This window comes from Diuraphis noxia, unplaced genomic scaffold (assembly GCF_037042655.1).
Source record: "Diuraphis noxia isolate RWA-SAM2 unplaced genomic scaffold, SU_Dnox_SAM2 contig0004, whole genome shotgun sequence".
Classification (NCBI taxonomy): Eukaryota; Metazoa; Arthropoda; class Insecta; order Hemiptera; family Aphididae; genus Diuraphis; species Diuraphis noxia.
The window spans coordinates 8,343,388-8,360,420 of record NW_028301714.1 but is presented as its reverse complement, the minus strand read 5'-3'; the positions used below and the strand labels follow the sequence as shown (position 1 = coordinate 8,360,420).

The 17,033-nt window shown below is 27.8% G+C and overlaps 1 protein-coding gene across 1 annotated transcript; it reads left to right on the top strand.

The window, feature by feature from the left end:
* Positions 1-3,473: 3,473 nt before the first annotated feature.
* On the top strand, positions 3,474-12,653 carry LOC107171916 (medium-chain acyl-CoA ligase ACSF2, mitochondrial-like). The gene is made up of 13 exons (XM_089225749.1): positions 3,474-4,052; positions 5,388-5,577; positions 5,805-5,933; positions 6,352-6,575; positions 6,718-6,820; positions 7,332-7,439; positions 7,547-7,701; positions 8,056-8,230; positions 8,351-8,458; positions 9,212-9,360; positions 10,063-10,204; positions 11,233-11,343; positions 11,431-12,653. The coding sequence occupies exons 1-13, from the start codon at positions 3,985-3,987 to the stop codon at positions 11,557-11,559; spliced, it is 1,791 nt and encodes a 596-aa protein (XP_089081875.1). The 5' UTR covers positions 3,474-3,984; the 3' UTR covers positions 11,560-12,653.
* Positions 12,654-17,033: the final 4,380 nt, after the last annotated feature.

Sequence of the window (17,033 nt, the reverse complement as noted above, 5' to 3'; positions counted from 1 at the left end):
TATGCTAGTAACATGTATAAGGTACACAACATATTATATATTTTATAAAAAAAATATTGAATACAAAATGAAATATAGTGAATAAGCGAAGTATAAAATGGTATTTATTGGTAGGTATATGTAAAAATAAATGTAACCACAGTTTCAGTTATAACTTATAAGTAGGGCTCAGATTTATATGTATTAAAAAAACCAAAATATTTAAATATATAATATGTAATAATAAATCACTTTATATGTGATTAAAAAATGAAAATATGGAATAAAAATAAAAATAGCTTTATATAAATCACATAATTATCTGATTTACTTATATTTCTACTATTATTCATCTTGATCTTGATCTTGAAAGCAATGAGATACCATATACATGCTTAAATTATCAAAGTTAAATGATCTACGGTTTGGTCGTAACACAGATTTGTACCGACTGAAGGAGCGTTCGACTTCCACCGAGGCAATGGATGCAAATTTCATATTTGCAATGTCCAAAGCAGTGAGTTCAGCCGGAAATATTACCCTATTCATTTCGCAATGTGTATCTCTAATTAATTTTAGGCAATCTAAACCAGGATTTTTATGCAATACGCTGTTTTGGTAATAGGTATTATTTTGTTTAAGTACTTTTTGAAACATGGGAAATCGAATATATCGTATACAACTATTAATAAATCGTAAATTGTCGAATATGTAGGGAAAAATGGAATTATTGAGAAATATGTAAAAATATGTATATTTATGACAAATTATGTAAAATAAAATATAGTTCATTACAATGGAAATCCCTTGAAACGAATTTATTACTTACCTAAATTAATTCATCAAGCCACAGTAAAAATATGTATTTACAAATAAATCCTAGCCCTACTTATAAGCCACATATTCTCCAATGTATGCACGGGATTATATTTTGTTTAACAGTGAACTTATTATCTCGAAATGTATGAAAATTTTTAAAAATTATGTTTTTTTGGCGTAACAAGAATTAGTTATTTATTATATTTTTCACTATTTTTGGTCATATTTTTTTAGTTTTTACTTTTACGAAAAAATACTTAAATCTATAGTTTCATATTACCAGGCACATTATTTTCTATAATTTCTTAAAAATTCCAAACTACTAATTCCAAATATGTATTTAAAGTAGGTACAGATGAGTGAAGTATAGAGGGGATAATAATGTTCATCATAAAAGATACCGGTCTAATATACTTGTGCCTATTGCAACAACCACTCTGCTCATCCATAAACTTTGAATGATTGTGAATTTATAATAAATCTACTATACCTGTATGAACTTTTACGGAATTAGATTTTTGTTTAAATTGTTCATACATACAAATGTATGTTTCGTTAAAAAAAAAGTAAATAATTAATATAAAAAGTTGTAAAATATATTTATTTTAAAAATGTACCATGATGGTTAAATATTTTATAAAATAAAAGTAATTTATTATAAATTAATATAAATTAGAAAAAGTCACTACTTTTTGATAAAATGAGTTTCAAGTGTAACAATAAACCTCCATTATGTAAGTATAATATAATGATATAAAAATGAAAAAAATAACCTTTTATAAGAAACTGTTAAGATAAAAAATAAGCATACATTATTATTTATTGGTTAGTGTTCAATGATTATATTATATTTATTCTTACATGTTTTATTATTATATTGGAGGTCCTATGACTATGTCTTTGAAGATATATCGCTAATTTATTGTTGAACTTTGTTATGAAAAAAATAAATTTATATAATATGTAAGTAATATTCTCGAGCACTTAATGTAGGTTACGTATATGTAAAATCTGTTTTTTGTAACAATTTATTTGAATTCTGATCAGAGAAAAAAAAACTTCAGCACTTTTTACTAAGTATTAATATTAAATTAGTGAGAAACGACTTGGGAATTGTTATAGATATTATACACTGGCCACATACATTTAGTTTTAAGATATAATTTCTTAAATCAGATCATAATATTATGTAAACGTGACGATTTGATACACGCTTTTACCTCATGTGTGTCCAAGTAACCAATGGAAACCATTTATAAATGAAAAAAAAAAATTAAATTTCCACCGTAAATCCCAAGAGATCTTTGAAGACCTCTAAATAACAAAAAATATCAAAAACTAACAAAAAAAAAAAAAACAATTGAATGTCATACGCAATAATTTCTCATACTGATCTAATTTTGTTTGTATTAAAGTATCACAGTATTTTTGCACGTAATATGTATATCACATAATATAAAAATTATGATATAGTATTATAACAATCTTGCTAAAGAACATTTAGGATAGTTTTTCATCGTTAAATGCAGTTATAATATGCTAAAAAATTAGTAATTTTGTTCAGAGTTTAATATATAAGTATACTTATATTATATAATACTCAATACTCAACTACTGATGAAACCATTTTTAAATAGTTTTTTAAATGCTCAGAGAAATGAGGAAATACAATTTTTTTAAAGTCAAACAATTAATATTTTATTGATTGGGTATTCAACGTTATCGAACACTAGAAACGCCAACAAAATAATCATGAAATAGGTTCACTAAGTAAATAGTTTCTACTAATTTTATCTATTTTCTTGTTATGGATGCCAATGTAGTGTATATTTTATAAGTGTAACTATAATAATAATATGGACTATTGTCTAGGGCGTTGCTTCTCCACTTTTTTAGTGTCGCGACCCCTGAAATAGGTCAAAAATAAAGTCACTCCCCTCACGACCTCTTGCAATAAATACTAATTGGATCCTATAGTAATTATCAGTTTCAACAGCTACAAATATTAAACAGCATACGCTATTGTTATGGAAAGAAAACATTTAAAATGTGTATTTATACTTTTAAATGTTAAACAAACACAATACCATCTTATTAAATTAAATGATTACAATTGTAATTTAAAAAATAATAATTAAAGTTTTTCAAATTGTTTCCTTCCAATATAGCATTAATGCCACCTGCAGTATGCGGGTAGGTACATATTTCAATTATTTTTTTCAATTTCAATTTAGCATTTTAATATTTAAATGAAAAATGTCATTAAGTTGCCAAATGATGCGTAAACTAACTAATAATCCTTTAGATCAGTTACTGTATGATTCCCGAGAATTTTCACACATTCCCAGAAATGTACCATCCTTATATAGTGCCAGATCTTATTTTTATTGGATGATTCGTTTTTTTTTTCTTATTCGAACCGGGAATAATAATATGTAAATGTAATAAATAGGCTCTGTGCACACGTAACAAGATATATAAATATTCATACTCATAATTTTTGTGTTGGCTGCGACGAGGGAAGGGGTATTAATAGACGGCTACGTTTCAATAAGTCTTAATGAATTATTCAATTTTAACTGAAAAATAATATTGTGATTTAAATTAAGTCTGATTATAAGTTTAATTCTGCTTTCGTTCACCGTTGGTGATGAATAAATCTTGAAATCAAAATGTTTTATTTTACACTGGTTGTAAGTTGTACCTGTACGCTTAAACTCTTTTTGATTAACGTTTTGAAAATATGATTCGGTTAGAACTGTATAAAATTATTTTTTACAGCTTGTGTTTTTATTTTTTCTGTATCATATTATAAACATCTTATAGGTATCGTAAACCTATACCAATGTATTTCATCGTTTAATACAAATATATGATTTTCAGTCAACGACCAATCACAATTAGCGTTCATCGATCACGTCCCTCTCCCACGATCGGATTCGTTTAGTTCTTTCTTTGCGTGTACTGTGTTAAACCATATTTAATTTGTTGTGCGTTTAAATTCTCAATATCACAAATAATAGGTTCCTATATAGATAATAACATTATTTTCTGATTTTTTTAACACTATTGACAGTTGTCAATCAACGCATTGATGTATTAGTACGTCTATTTATTATATAATAACAGTTATACAGTTTAAATAATTTTATTTCACGTGAGCTAAGTGATTGTAATTAATATAAAATGACAAATGGTTCGTTGTTCAAAATAAATAATCTGAAAGGACTACGTGCTATCAATGGACATAAAATGTAAGTACTACCCTATTATTGCAATTACCTATCCATATTTATATATATACTTATAATATGCATTATTAATTATCGTCGATATATAAAATAAATACAAAATATCATTATATTTATTTTGTATATTTTGTGCAATATACATTTCAGAGTTTGAAAATTTAGAAATGGTTTTAGTTTTAATATTATAATCATCACAGACGTAATGATTTATATTTTATTATAATATATAGCAATTAGATTGATTTGTACGTTTTATGTTATTATAAAATATCAATTCAAACAGTACTGTATCTGCAGTGGTTGAAAATAATATGGTAAAATACGAAAATATGATAATCAGCAAATAACTGGGCATATCGTGTTGTTCTATTTTAATTGCATACACAAAAACGAATATCAAGCTGCAGTACTACAAAGTGTAATAAAGACTGTAGAGGGTAGGTCACTTGTCACGCGTTCGCCCTCCGATATTTGCTAGTGCCTTAGCCATTTTATTAGGCTAAAAAACTGGACAAGTATAAGAACTACATGAACATATATATTTATGCATGCAAACCAGGTTTAGCACGCAACTAGGTCATTTTCGAACGATTGACCATGAGTCATGACCTACAGAGCTTCTAGTGTATAATATAATATGGTATACAGCGTATTCAAAGCGATGATATAATAATAATAATAATAATAGGTAGGTATAATGAATGAAAACCACTTTGATTTTTTAACGGTTAAATACGTAAATCACACGTGCAATGTTAGGCGTATCTCACATATTGCAGGATATACGTTGTAAAAGGATAAACAATAAATGTGTCCAAAAATTATAAAAATATTATAATTATAATAATATATAGTCTCGGGTTCCAACTTTATATTATTATACTATATATGTAATGTATAATATCAAAATATAAGTTCGTTTATGTGAACTGTATACCTTTGCCTTGCTTCAGATAAATGTTATCTCGAATACAGTGATGATACACTGCAGTATACTATTATAGTTTGTATTCCATGCTGACATCCCCAGACATTTTTCTAGGGAGGGCGGCGGAGGGGGGGGGGTGGCAAAATTAACTTCAAAAATAAATTAAGGTTTTTATACATTTTAACAGTAATCTATGTAAAAGTAATCTATTCATCTACTTCAGAAAAAAAGTCAGAAAAATCCTACATACCTATACATAATAGACGTGTTTATTTAAACATTTTAAACACTGCGAGTAATAAACATGATGCATGCGTAACACAATATATAATATTGTAGTCTTGTAATAATATATCGCACAATTATAATTATATTGTATCTTTTAATTCATCGTTCGCGTTTTTCTGCAGTTATCACAAATTTTCGAGGAATAATCACTGGTCGAAGTACAGTTACGTGAACGGGGCCTCGAGTGATCCGCTCAAAGCTTATACGATCGGAGGAATTTTCAATGACGCCGTGCAACAGACTCCGGACCGCGAGTTTCTCGTTAGCCGGCACGAGAACAAACGATACACGTTCGCTGCCGTGGATTCCGAGGTCAGCAAAAACTCAAAAAATAAAATTATATTAATGGTTTCGCCGCCGAAAGCTATGACATAATTATTATGATTTTTTGTACTATCCATTTTTATGATATTTTACGACATTATAACCTTGATGTAGCTAGGTACACAATAATAATTGCGACATTTTGAAAAAATATTAATTAAATAGGTATAGGTATTGTAAACTTGCGCGCTAATTGATTCATATTGTTCCCGCAGGTGGATAAGCTTTGCAGGAGCTTTAATGCCATTGGCCTCAAGCACGGTGACCGAGTCGGAATATGGATGCCAAATTGCGCATTTTACTATACGGTGATTATCGCAACAGCTCGTCTTGGACTAATTTTGGTAAATATTTATCCATTTTTTGTCATTGTTTCACTACCTAACTGTAACAAAATGTATAATATGAATATTTATTAAGCTTTTTGTTGCTACTGGTGCTGCAGTGTCTTAATGTATTTTATATATTTTTAATTTTCTATAAATTAGTAGTTTTTAAATTAAAATTTCCAACAGATCCTGTAGTTCTATCAAGTTATAAGGGGTTTATTGTGTGTAACGGTTTTGCTAGTTTTGATATCATATATTATAATAATATATGTTATTACTCTGCAGTGTTCTCAAATTATATTAACGGATACAAATTCGTTATTCGCGAGTTAGGCACAAAGCCCCCCCTTCTCCCCTTGAGCCTATATATTATAGTTATCGGAGTAGGTAATAGTATACCACTTAAGTCGAATGTATATTATTATGATTGTAGGTAAACGTCAATCCAGCTTATCAGAGCGATGAACTGAAACACAGCTTAACGCTGGCTGAAGTGAAGTGCCTGGTGACCTTAGAGAAGTTTAAGACTCAAAATTATCCAAAAATATTGGAAAAGGTAGATCCGGACATTTGGAAGCGACCACCCAATACACGGGTTGAGTCAAAAACGTTGCCCACGCTGGAATCGGTTATTTTTGATTCCGAAAACCGTTTTAAGTTAGCAATTGCATATTATTACATTTGATACTTTGATAAATAATTGAAGTATATATATATTTGTCCCATATATTCAATACTTAGTAAGCTGAAATTGATTTAATAATAATAATTTATATCATCATATAACTTGTGTTACCAGCGGTGCCTTTAATTTACAAACGTTCTTGGACCTGGGTTCAAATACAAACTATAGTATTCCTAAAGTTCAACCAGACGAAGGATGCAATATTCAGTTTACTTCAGTAAGTAAAACAATTTACTGTTTGTCTGTTTAGGTTTTTATTATATGCTAGAGTATTGGTTTTTTTATTATATATAATATGTTATCAATCCATGAACACAGCTTCTATAATCAGACTTTTCATGAAGTAGCGTTTGCAATAGAATTTTTTCGGTTATAAAAAAAAAAAAACATTATTTTTACTAACCAATGTGTTTTTTTAACATCAACTCTCGTAGTTAAAATATATCAAGTTATATAATATTAAATGAAATTTATTACTTCATATGCATTATACACGGTTATAATTTATAAAGTTATGAACAGTCTGTACATTTAATAATGCTTTCATAGTTAATAGAATAAGATATAAATCATTTTAATTAATGTTAAGACGTAAAGTGAATTTTTGGAAATACCTAAACAATTAATCAACAAACAATTATATTGTGAATAAAATAAAACTTTCTGTCAACCGTTCGTGCAACAAAATGCATTTCAAAATACATTGGTGATTTTATTTTTATTTTTAGGGTACTACTGGAAAGCCAAAAGCAGCAATGTTGAATCACTTTGGTCTAATTAACAACGCCTACTTTATTATGAAGCGTTTAGGGATCTACGATGATAATATCAATAAAGTAATATTATCATAAATATTTTACCATCCATTTTGGTTGTAAATATTATATTATTACTTACTAATCCGATACTATGTGAATATGTTATGAGTATCATTTACGTTTAGGGTGAATTACATAAATTCTGCTGTCCAATGCCTTTGTTTCATGCTTTTGCTTTATCCATTGCCGTCGTTGCACCTATGGTTACCAAATCAACAGTTTATTTACCGTCAGCCCATTTCGATCCGAAAGCTACAGTCGATGTTCTTACGAAAGAAAAGTAATACTGCAAATTTTAAATTTTTATATTCCAAATGAATTTTTAATAAATTAATATATTATTCATTGCATATAAAAATATTTATACAATATACATAATATTAATATATAGTGTACCTATTATTATTGTTAGCTATTATTATATACAGAATGAATTGCGGTATAGAAAGTGTAAAATGTATAATTATAACAATCTCAAAAAAAAGTTATATTATGTATGTTATTAATATTTGTACCTATACAGTATACATTATTAAATACCAAAATATTAGCATAAAATATATCATCTGAAAAAATAAGTATATTATATATAATTCAAGTGATTTTTATAAATAATATGTAAATATTATAATAGATGTACATTTATATTTGGTACGCCTACGGTACATGTGGACACCATGTCCGCTTTCGAAAAACTTTCACCAGAATTACAAGATAACGACATTAAGCTCGCAATCACCGGTGGTGCCCCGTGTTCTCCGATTTTGATGTCTAAGTTCAAGAACATGTTTCCAAACGCTAAAATATTGGTACTTTAAAATTGATTAGAATATTATTTTCTTTTTTCAGAATTCGTCGTAGCTATTCAGTCTCGACAGTTGAAACGGTTTTTACTTTTAATATAATTAAATTAAATGTATTTGTTTTAGAGTTTGTTTGGGATGACAGAAACTAGTCCCTGTACGTTTCAAAATTTTCTAAGCGATTCAGATGAACGAGTACAGTCGACGATGGGTTTTATACAAGATCACGTGGAGGTCAGTAGGCTTTCTAACAATGTAATAAAACATATTATGACACAGACGCATAATAGCGGAGGAGCTATAATTATAACAATAAATAATAATTAACCTTGTTCAGCAAGAAGTTTGTCTTAGATTTATGAGGATTATAATTCAATTTGATTTTCTTTTTCAAACCCATGCCTAACATGGATAAAACGCTTTCGTTTTTTTAAAATGATTTTTAAGTAATCTTAGATTGAAAACACCTTATACAAAAATCATTAAGGTTAATATTTTTGAGGGTATAACACCAAGGCGTCATATTGGTTTTATATTTATTATTATTATTATTAACATTTGTAATCGAATTTCAAAGAAAAAAAAAAATTTAATTTAAATTATGTTTAAATTGTTTTGAGACAGTATTTAGACAAATATTGAAATGTCATAAAAAATATTATTCCTTATAGTTTTTGCAATGAGTGCAAATCATCCGGTGATCACCCAGAAATTATACTTTCAGATTACACATAAACATAAAAAAAAATTATTCTGCGTAAATGCGTTTTGTCTATGTTACGCGTGGGCCAGTGAGAAAAAACAAACTACAGTGTGCTGACATCCTCTTAAGTTAAAGCTGCTATTATAGCTCTCTTTAACTATATATAGTTCACAATTTTTCATACAATAACGAATGTATTAATGTCGACTATAGACTGCAATAGTCGATCATTGTTATTATATATGAACTATTTAATTTCGATCACGTGCGTTGTTAATTTCTAGGCAAAAGTGGTCGATACCAATGGCAATATGGTACCGTTCGGAACTCCCGGAGAACTGTTGATTCGCGGTTACCTGAACATGAACGGTTACTTTAATGATGAAGAGAAGACAAAGGAGACGATTGATTCGAACGGGTGGTTACACACAGGGTAAACTATTGTCTATTCGAATTGCTGCAAGGTGATTCTTTTGTAGTGTATATCGTTGTGATATTGCCTAAATACTTGCGATAAAAGAATCTTAAGAATCGACTTGTGTATGGTAGGGGTTTAAATTAAGACATTATGAGAGTAACGACAATATACATCTCCAATATATTATTAATACAATAATTGTTCAGGAGCCACTTTACAATGTTTTAAAAATTAACAAAAAATGTATTTAAATCCTACTTCAATTCGAATAAGTAGTAGGTAGGTAGTTAGTGTAAATATTGTTAAAATAAAATTATGTACCTATATTCTTAAAACCAAAAAATAAAACTTGGAGATGTCTAAGATCTTGTTGCACTAAAATCAAAACCAGTCACAACCATTTTTAATATAATATAAATAAAGATGTCTGGTTGTTGTACTAATATAAAACCACACGTCTCTTAGACAGTAATGTTGTAGTTTATAATATATCATTTATAATATAAATTTTATATAATACCTCTTCGTTTAATAATCAGATTTGTCTTGTCTTTTGTTGTGTCGATTCTTACGGCATTCCCTGCAGTTGCTATCGATAAAAGAATTAATCTGTATATAATATGCATTTAAGGGAATTGTATATTATCTATGTGAGGCTCAGTATGTGATATGATACTACAATGTTTATAATATTGTTGACGGCTTTATTATTTATAGAGACCAATTCGTTTTATATGAAGACGGATATGGCAATCACGTTGGCAGATTAAAAGAAATGATTATCCGTGGTGGTGAAAACCTTTTTCCTAAAGAGATAGAATACTTTTTGGAGTCTCATCCGTCGATTTCCCAAGTTCAAGTAATTACACACCAAAGATAAAATACTAAAGTATAGTTAGTATAGTTAAAATTATATTTTAATCTCTGAGTGAAGCAATTAATTTATTGATTTTACAGTATAATGAGTGATTTTTATAAATATTGTATCTGTCATCACCTTTTAGAACAGTAAATATGCTCCTATTTTAAACTTTTAGGGTTGTTTTACCGTTTTTGGTAGCAAATCGGATTTATGAATAGATCATCACAACTATAGTTGATGCTATTTGGGTGTCAAAAGCTTAAAATTTCAAGTAATACTTTTGACGAATTGGGAAAAACAAAAAAAATTATCATAGAACAAAAAGAATTCGTAAAATCAGTGGTCGTTAAAGTTGATTTTGTTTTTAAATCAAAAATTAATAGGTATAAAGATTTGAAATTTTCCCTACTTGCAATCAAAAAATTGATTTACCTAAAAATACAAGTTTTTCACACTTAAAAATTAAAGTATACACACTAATCATTTTAGATTCTGAACGAAGTGATGAATGTATTGATTTTACAATGATGTGTGTTTTTTTTTTGTGTCTGTGTACAGCATAACTAGTCGAAATAATGCTTCGATTTCAAACTTTGGGGGTGGTTTTTGATGTAAAATTGAAGATCCTTGGTGCATTATAGAGGTCAAAAGTAAACATTTTCCAACAGTTTAAAAAAAATCGAGAATCATTGAGTGTTTTCATCCAGCGATGCTTGTTACTAACATAATACAGTAATATTATCTTTGTAAAGCAAAATTTTGAAAATGTTAATGTTTAACTCGTTACACGGTACATGGCTCATGTTTGATGAAATACATTATTACAGTAAATAATATTGTATTATCAACTGTTGTGATGTTTGAACTTTTTACTCGAACGCTAAATAAGTGCAAGATATATACATTTGAGACCATGTACTATTACTATTCTGGCTATAATTATTATTATTATTGTTGTATTTCAATATACTTTTAACACATATTTTATACAAACACAATAGATGGATAATCGCTTTTTGTCGTAGGTATACGGTATACCCGATCATCGGATGGGTGAAGAAGTGTGTGCTAGCGTAATTCTTAAAAAAGGGGCTACGGTCACCGAAGCCGACATAAAAGCGTACAGCAAAGGAAAGGTTTGTGTTCGGGCCGCGGCTCATTTGATGGAGCCACAGATAACTCCTCTACAGTTTCGTATAATGTTTATGTTTTTTTTTTTTCAGATCGCCCATTTCAAGATCCCTAAACACATATTCATCGAAAAGGACGCGTTCCCGATGACGGCATCGGGCAAAGTGCAGAAGTATAGATTAAGAGAAATGGCGATGCAACGGATTTCCAGCCTTGTCTAGTTATAATAATATAATACAAATCTGTGATGAATTGTATTTTTAATTATTTTATTGTATTATCAATATAGGTATAGTTGTATGTGTTCAATGCCATGGGGGTTGATAATTTTTGCGACTATTACCCTGAGTTGTATTTTATCATAATATTACTATATCGCAACTATATAGGATGTCCCGCGAAAATTTACCCATTGAAATATCTCACGAAATAATGGAGATATCAAAATTCTGGTTTTGTTATAAGACTCACAGAGATAAGAACTAAAATCACTTAATTTTTAATTTATTTTAATGGTTTGGCAAAAAATATATATTTTTATTTAATTATTTAAAAAAAAATTAAAGATAGCCATTTTATAGAGTTTATTTTTCTGAAAATATTGACGTTTCATACTTTTATTTTCATTAATTTCCTGATTTTTAATATTTTTTCTAATTTTGAAGAAATAAAATATGATTATACCTTACTAAGCACACTGAAAGCGCTCAGCCGGTCGTACGAGCACGCGCGCCGCGCGTTCCACATGTTTGATAATACTATGGTGTTAAATAATTCGCATAAATTGTATATAAACTTGTAATAACATGTAATATGTTGACACATTTTAAATATAAAAAATGAAAAAAAAATAATTCGCGATTTTTCTCAAAACTAAAAAAAAAAATTAAAATCAGGAAATTAATGAAAATAAAATGCCGAAACGCCGATATTTTCATAAAAATAAACTCTACAATATGGCTATAGTCAATAATTTTTTTTGGAAATTATTAAATAAAAAAATATCCTTTTTTTTACCAAAACATTAAAATAAGTTTAAATATGAAATAATCGTAGTTATTATCCACTTGCAGAGTCTTATAACAAAACAAGAATTTAGTTATCTCCATTATTTCGGGAGATATCGCAATGCGTAAATTCTCGGGGGACACCCGTCACTCTGTATATAGGTATAAACAGGAATTAAAAGGTTCAATGGGTGAACGGCTAAATAAACGTATTGTAATTATATTTTTTTTAACTGCTAAACCTGTGTAACGTAATTATATTACTAGGGATTTATTAATTTATTAAACACATTGATTATTTGATTGCATTAATAGTTATTAATTACATACTACAGTATTGCGACCACCCAAATATATAAATACGCCTTATCTTTATCTTGATTATCTACCAACGGTGGACCTTGGTAGACATTACATTTGACGACAGTCTACTTTAAAATTAACCAGTGGTAGGTAGATATGTAAATTAAGTTGCCTATCTTATAATAATACGGGTTATTTGTTGTATATTTCACTATTTTAATTTATGTATAGAGTCCTTTATAAATTATCAAATATACATATTAACACATGGCTAAAAATAGAGTTTTTAGTATTTTCAATTTTAAAATCAATCCTTATGTGAAAATGATGAATTATGTACCAATATTGAACCTCATGAAGCGCTTGAAAATAATTCAGTCGTTGAAGTTGACTCTGATGATCCACCTGTTTTACCGGAAGTATAAAAATTATTATCTGAAATCATTGATTTAAATATTTTAAATATAGGTCCAATTCGTTGCAAGTTACAGCTATGCTTACATATAATTTATTCATAAAAATTACTCATTATACAGAAAGTTATGTTTTATTTTTATGAAAAAAATAGGTAGTTACTATACTTACTAGTTTTAATGTTTTACTTATAAAGTTCTAACGTATAAGTGATAAATGGTGACTAATGTTAGAAGTAACATATTTAGTACCTGATAACCTAGTTATAGCTCATGTGCTTAATTAATAATTATTAATTTTAAACGTATCCAAACGTTATCGTTTGCTAGGAAAACAAAATAAGGGATTTTCTTCTACATTACTTAATGATTTTCCATGGTTTGAATACAGTATTCAAAGGTATGTTGTATTTTGCTATTCATGTAGAGTTTTGGGGACTGGGAGGTCAGAGATACTTTTGTTTCCAAAGAGTTAAGAAATTGAAAAAAGGTATGTTTTATTTTTTTAAATTATTCAAAATAAAATTACGCTTGTTTATTTTCCTTTATTTTTCATAAAATATTAAATTATGTATTAATATTTTAAATGATATTAGTGGATACATCATTCACCATCACATTAAACATCCTGCAACGATTGTTACAGAACACTAATATAATAATACGTATATACATAGTATACATGCCAATAAATATTGTACCTACCGTCATTCTTATTTCTGTAAGACTAATAAATTGAACGTTATCGAACGATTGCAGTATATATTTCATTACCTTTCAACCATGTAATGGCAATTAAGTGTGATAAAATAATAAAAATGTATTCTTAATTAAATTACGTCGTTATCGTATTTTGGTACATAATATACATATTATATCATATTATTCTACACAGGTGGCATTGCAGCAATAGTATATATTTCAATAAAAAGGTGTTTTTGCGAAGCATTTTTTTCATAAAGTATTTATTATTGACTACCTAGTAAATATTATAGTTGAATGTTTAGCTGTTTGAGAAAATAGGTAGGTATGTTGTTTTCAAGGTAAAAACCATATTATACATATCGTTAATTCGCAAATAAACATCCATTCAATCAATTTGGCATGGTATATTGAAATTACCTAAAATATTCAAAAATATTAATTGCGATGCTTGAGCCTAATTACTGCCTTATCTGTTTCATTTTTTTTTATAAATATTCGTATCCCGCATTTTTTTGTACATTGAAATGGTATAGATTTATATATTCATGAATATAAATAGTTACGGGGACTTACTTGAGTTACTTCCATATTATTATCATTGAAATAAGAAAAAAATTGCGTTACATATTTTTTTAAATCAATTTTTAAACATTTTGACATTACAAATTTTAACATTTTTTTATTAACAAAATATTTTTGAAGTAAAACTTCTTTCTTGAGGTATGGATGGAGAAAAAAATCGTCACGAAAAATGAAATGCCACGAAAGATTGAAACGTCACAAAAAAATGTAACTGTGTATGAATGCGTGTGTATGACTGCGACAGAAATCGCTTGAATGGTTAAATGTTATTCAGTGTGTATTTTATGTGTTTTTTTTCGTACTGATTTTTTACACTACTTCCCTATCTCACTTATGATTTAACGGACCCAATATTTATGAAAGAAATTTTACTTCACCAGAGTGTAACGCACACACTCTCATTTTTTTATCAAATTACATATACAGTTTTTGATACCAAGTTAATTAATTTTTATTTTACAAACATTTTGATATCATATATAATAATATATGAAAAACAAAACAATACTCACACATAGGTTCATCCGTTTTAGTTAGATCTAAAAGGGAATTGATCTAAGGTTTGAGAAACTTGGCTAGTTGTAACCGACAGGCTACTTTATGGAAGGAGGCCCCGGGAGTTTTGCAAAAAACTGTTAACACATAGATTCGATATTTTCCAAGCCGGCCATGTTGGCCATGTATTACTGTCAGTAATCACGCATCGAAGTGAGCAGCAAGAAATCTGTGCTTCTATAATGTATAAATATTATATTTTAGACAACGTATACTTTGTTTGTCCTCAATAAACTATAAAAACGACAATAAACCGATTTTGAATTTGACGTCTTCACCATTGTTTAAAAAATCTCAAGGAAATGATCATATATCATATATGTATACGTCTAACCTTGCGATTTCTTTTCTCGGACATCGACCGAAAATTTCAAAATTAGAATGTTATAGTAATAATATTTTAAAATTTTGTCTGTAATGATGATACACCTGGAAAACTGAGCGGTAAAATAGAAATATACTCTGGCGCTATCTGCAGTTCAGTTGGTTTAGAGAAATTTATAATGTTTAAACGGAAAATTAATTTTATAGAAATAAATTATATTTTATTATTTTTTAATGCATTTATTCAAACATTATTTTATTTGTTATGTGACGTTATATAGTAATATACCTATTGTAATTTATACACAACATAATGTAATTCATAATAATACTTACCTAATGCCATACTATTTAGTATTTCATATTTTATTACTTTGGGGTGTAGTTGTGTCATACCAAAACCATATTTTTGCTATTTTTTTGTGTTGTTATTCACAGCGGTATTTTAGTAACCACTGCCAGTTAAATACTATGTTGGTAGTATACAGTACATATTGTTTTTTGTTTAATCGTTCTAAATCATTAATTATTAGCTACCATATTCTATGACAAATAATAAATTATATTTTATGCATAATTTTTGAAAAAATTGCGTAACCTCTTCTACTGGTTAATGTGGACTGCTGCTTACTGTATTATATAATTAGAATTTACTATTAAATAATAATGAATTATTTATTAACTTGAAAAACTCCTAATCATTATCGATGTACATTAAACATATTCAACATTATACATATAATATATTATATAAAGCCATAAAGGTATATGATAAATTGTAATTTACTATTGCTCGTTTATTGAACGTTAGGTATATTATAGATATACTTAACATAAATATTAAAGTATAATATTAATACGACCTGTTGTATTTAGCTCCGTGTTACTTTAAAAATCGTTCACTTTAATGGCACTATGTACTATGAGCAAAAAAGCGTAAATTATAAAAGTTTGTTAAAATATTACATTATTCAGTGACCCTTGGTGAGATCAAATATCAATTTCTATTACTAGAAGCCCAATTAAATCGTGCTAAGTGATCGATAACGGTTTCAAATACTATTATGGGTTTACCTCTTCTGATCGTATAATATATAGGGTGATTTATTGTTCACTCCAATTTTTTCATTTGATGATGAATTTATGTGGTGATACAAACTAATGTTTTTCAAATTAAAATCCTCTTTTTTACAGTCAATTATTTAGTTTGTGGATATTTTTTAAAAATTAATGAGATACCTCATTCAAAATTTGAACAGGTACCTAGTTTCTCAGCTATTAAAATGTTTTTGCTAAGGATAATAGTCCTTAAAAATTATTTAAAAAATATAAAATATAATATATTGTAATATTGGGTCTAGTATTCATTATACTAGGACAATTTTTACAAATTATTAATGTTGATGGATTAATATCAATAACTACAAATATTCAAATCAGTAATCACTATATCCCCAATATCTTATAAATCCATTATCATTTATCACAGACTAGTAACCATATGGTATCAATATATAGTTGAATTAAATAACTCAAAAACAACCCGTTCAAGTTTTGATTCTGATACGTCAATATTTTCAAAAAAAAAATAATTTAGAGTATTTTCCTTAAGTTATACAAAACATCTCTTGAATTTTAAAATATAATCATTAAAAATATTTCAAAATTCAAATTTTAAATAACTGCATTTTAAGAAAAAAAAGTGTGAATATGCTAGGTGAATTACCCTGTTTATTAATAAGATAGTTCATACTATATAATTTTACTCAATTTTCTGTCAGCATAAATGTAGCCATTTAGATGTAA

Coding starts and splice junctions, on each gene's coding strand:
- LOC107171916 (XM_089225749.1), top strand. CDS start 3,985: ATGACAAATGGTTCGTTGTTCAAAATAAATAATCTGAAAGGACTACGT. Junction 6,576..6,717: donor GATTCCGAAAACCGTTTTAA/GTTAGCAATTGC, acceptor TTGTGTTACCAG/CGGTGCCTTTAATTTACAAA. Junction 8,231..8,350: donor TTCCAAACGCTAAAATATTG/GTACTTTAAAAT, acceptor TATTTGTTTTAG/AGTTTGTTTGGGATGACAGA.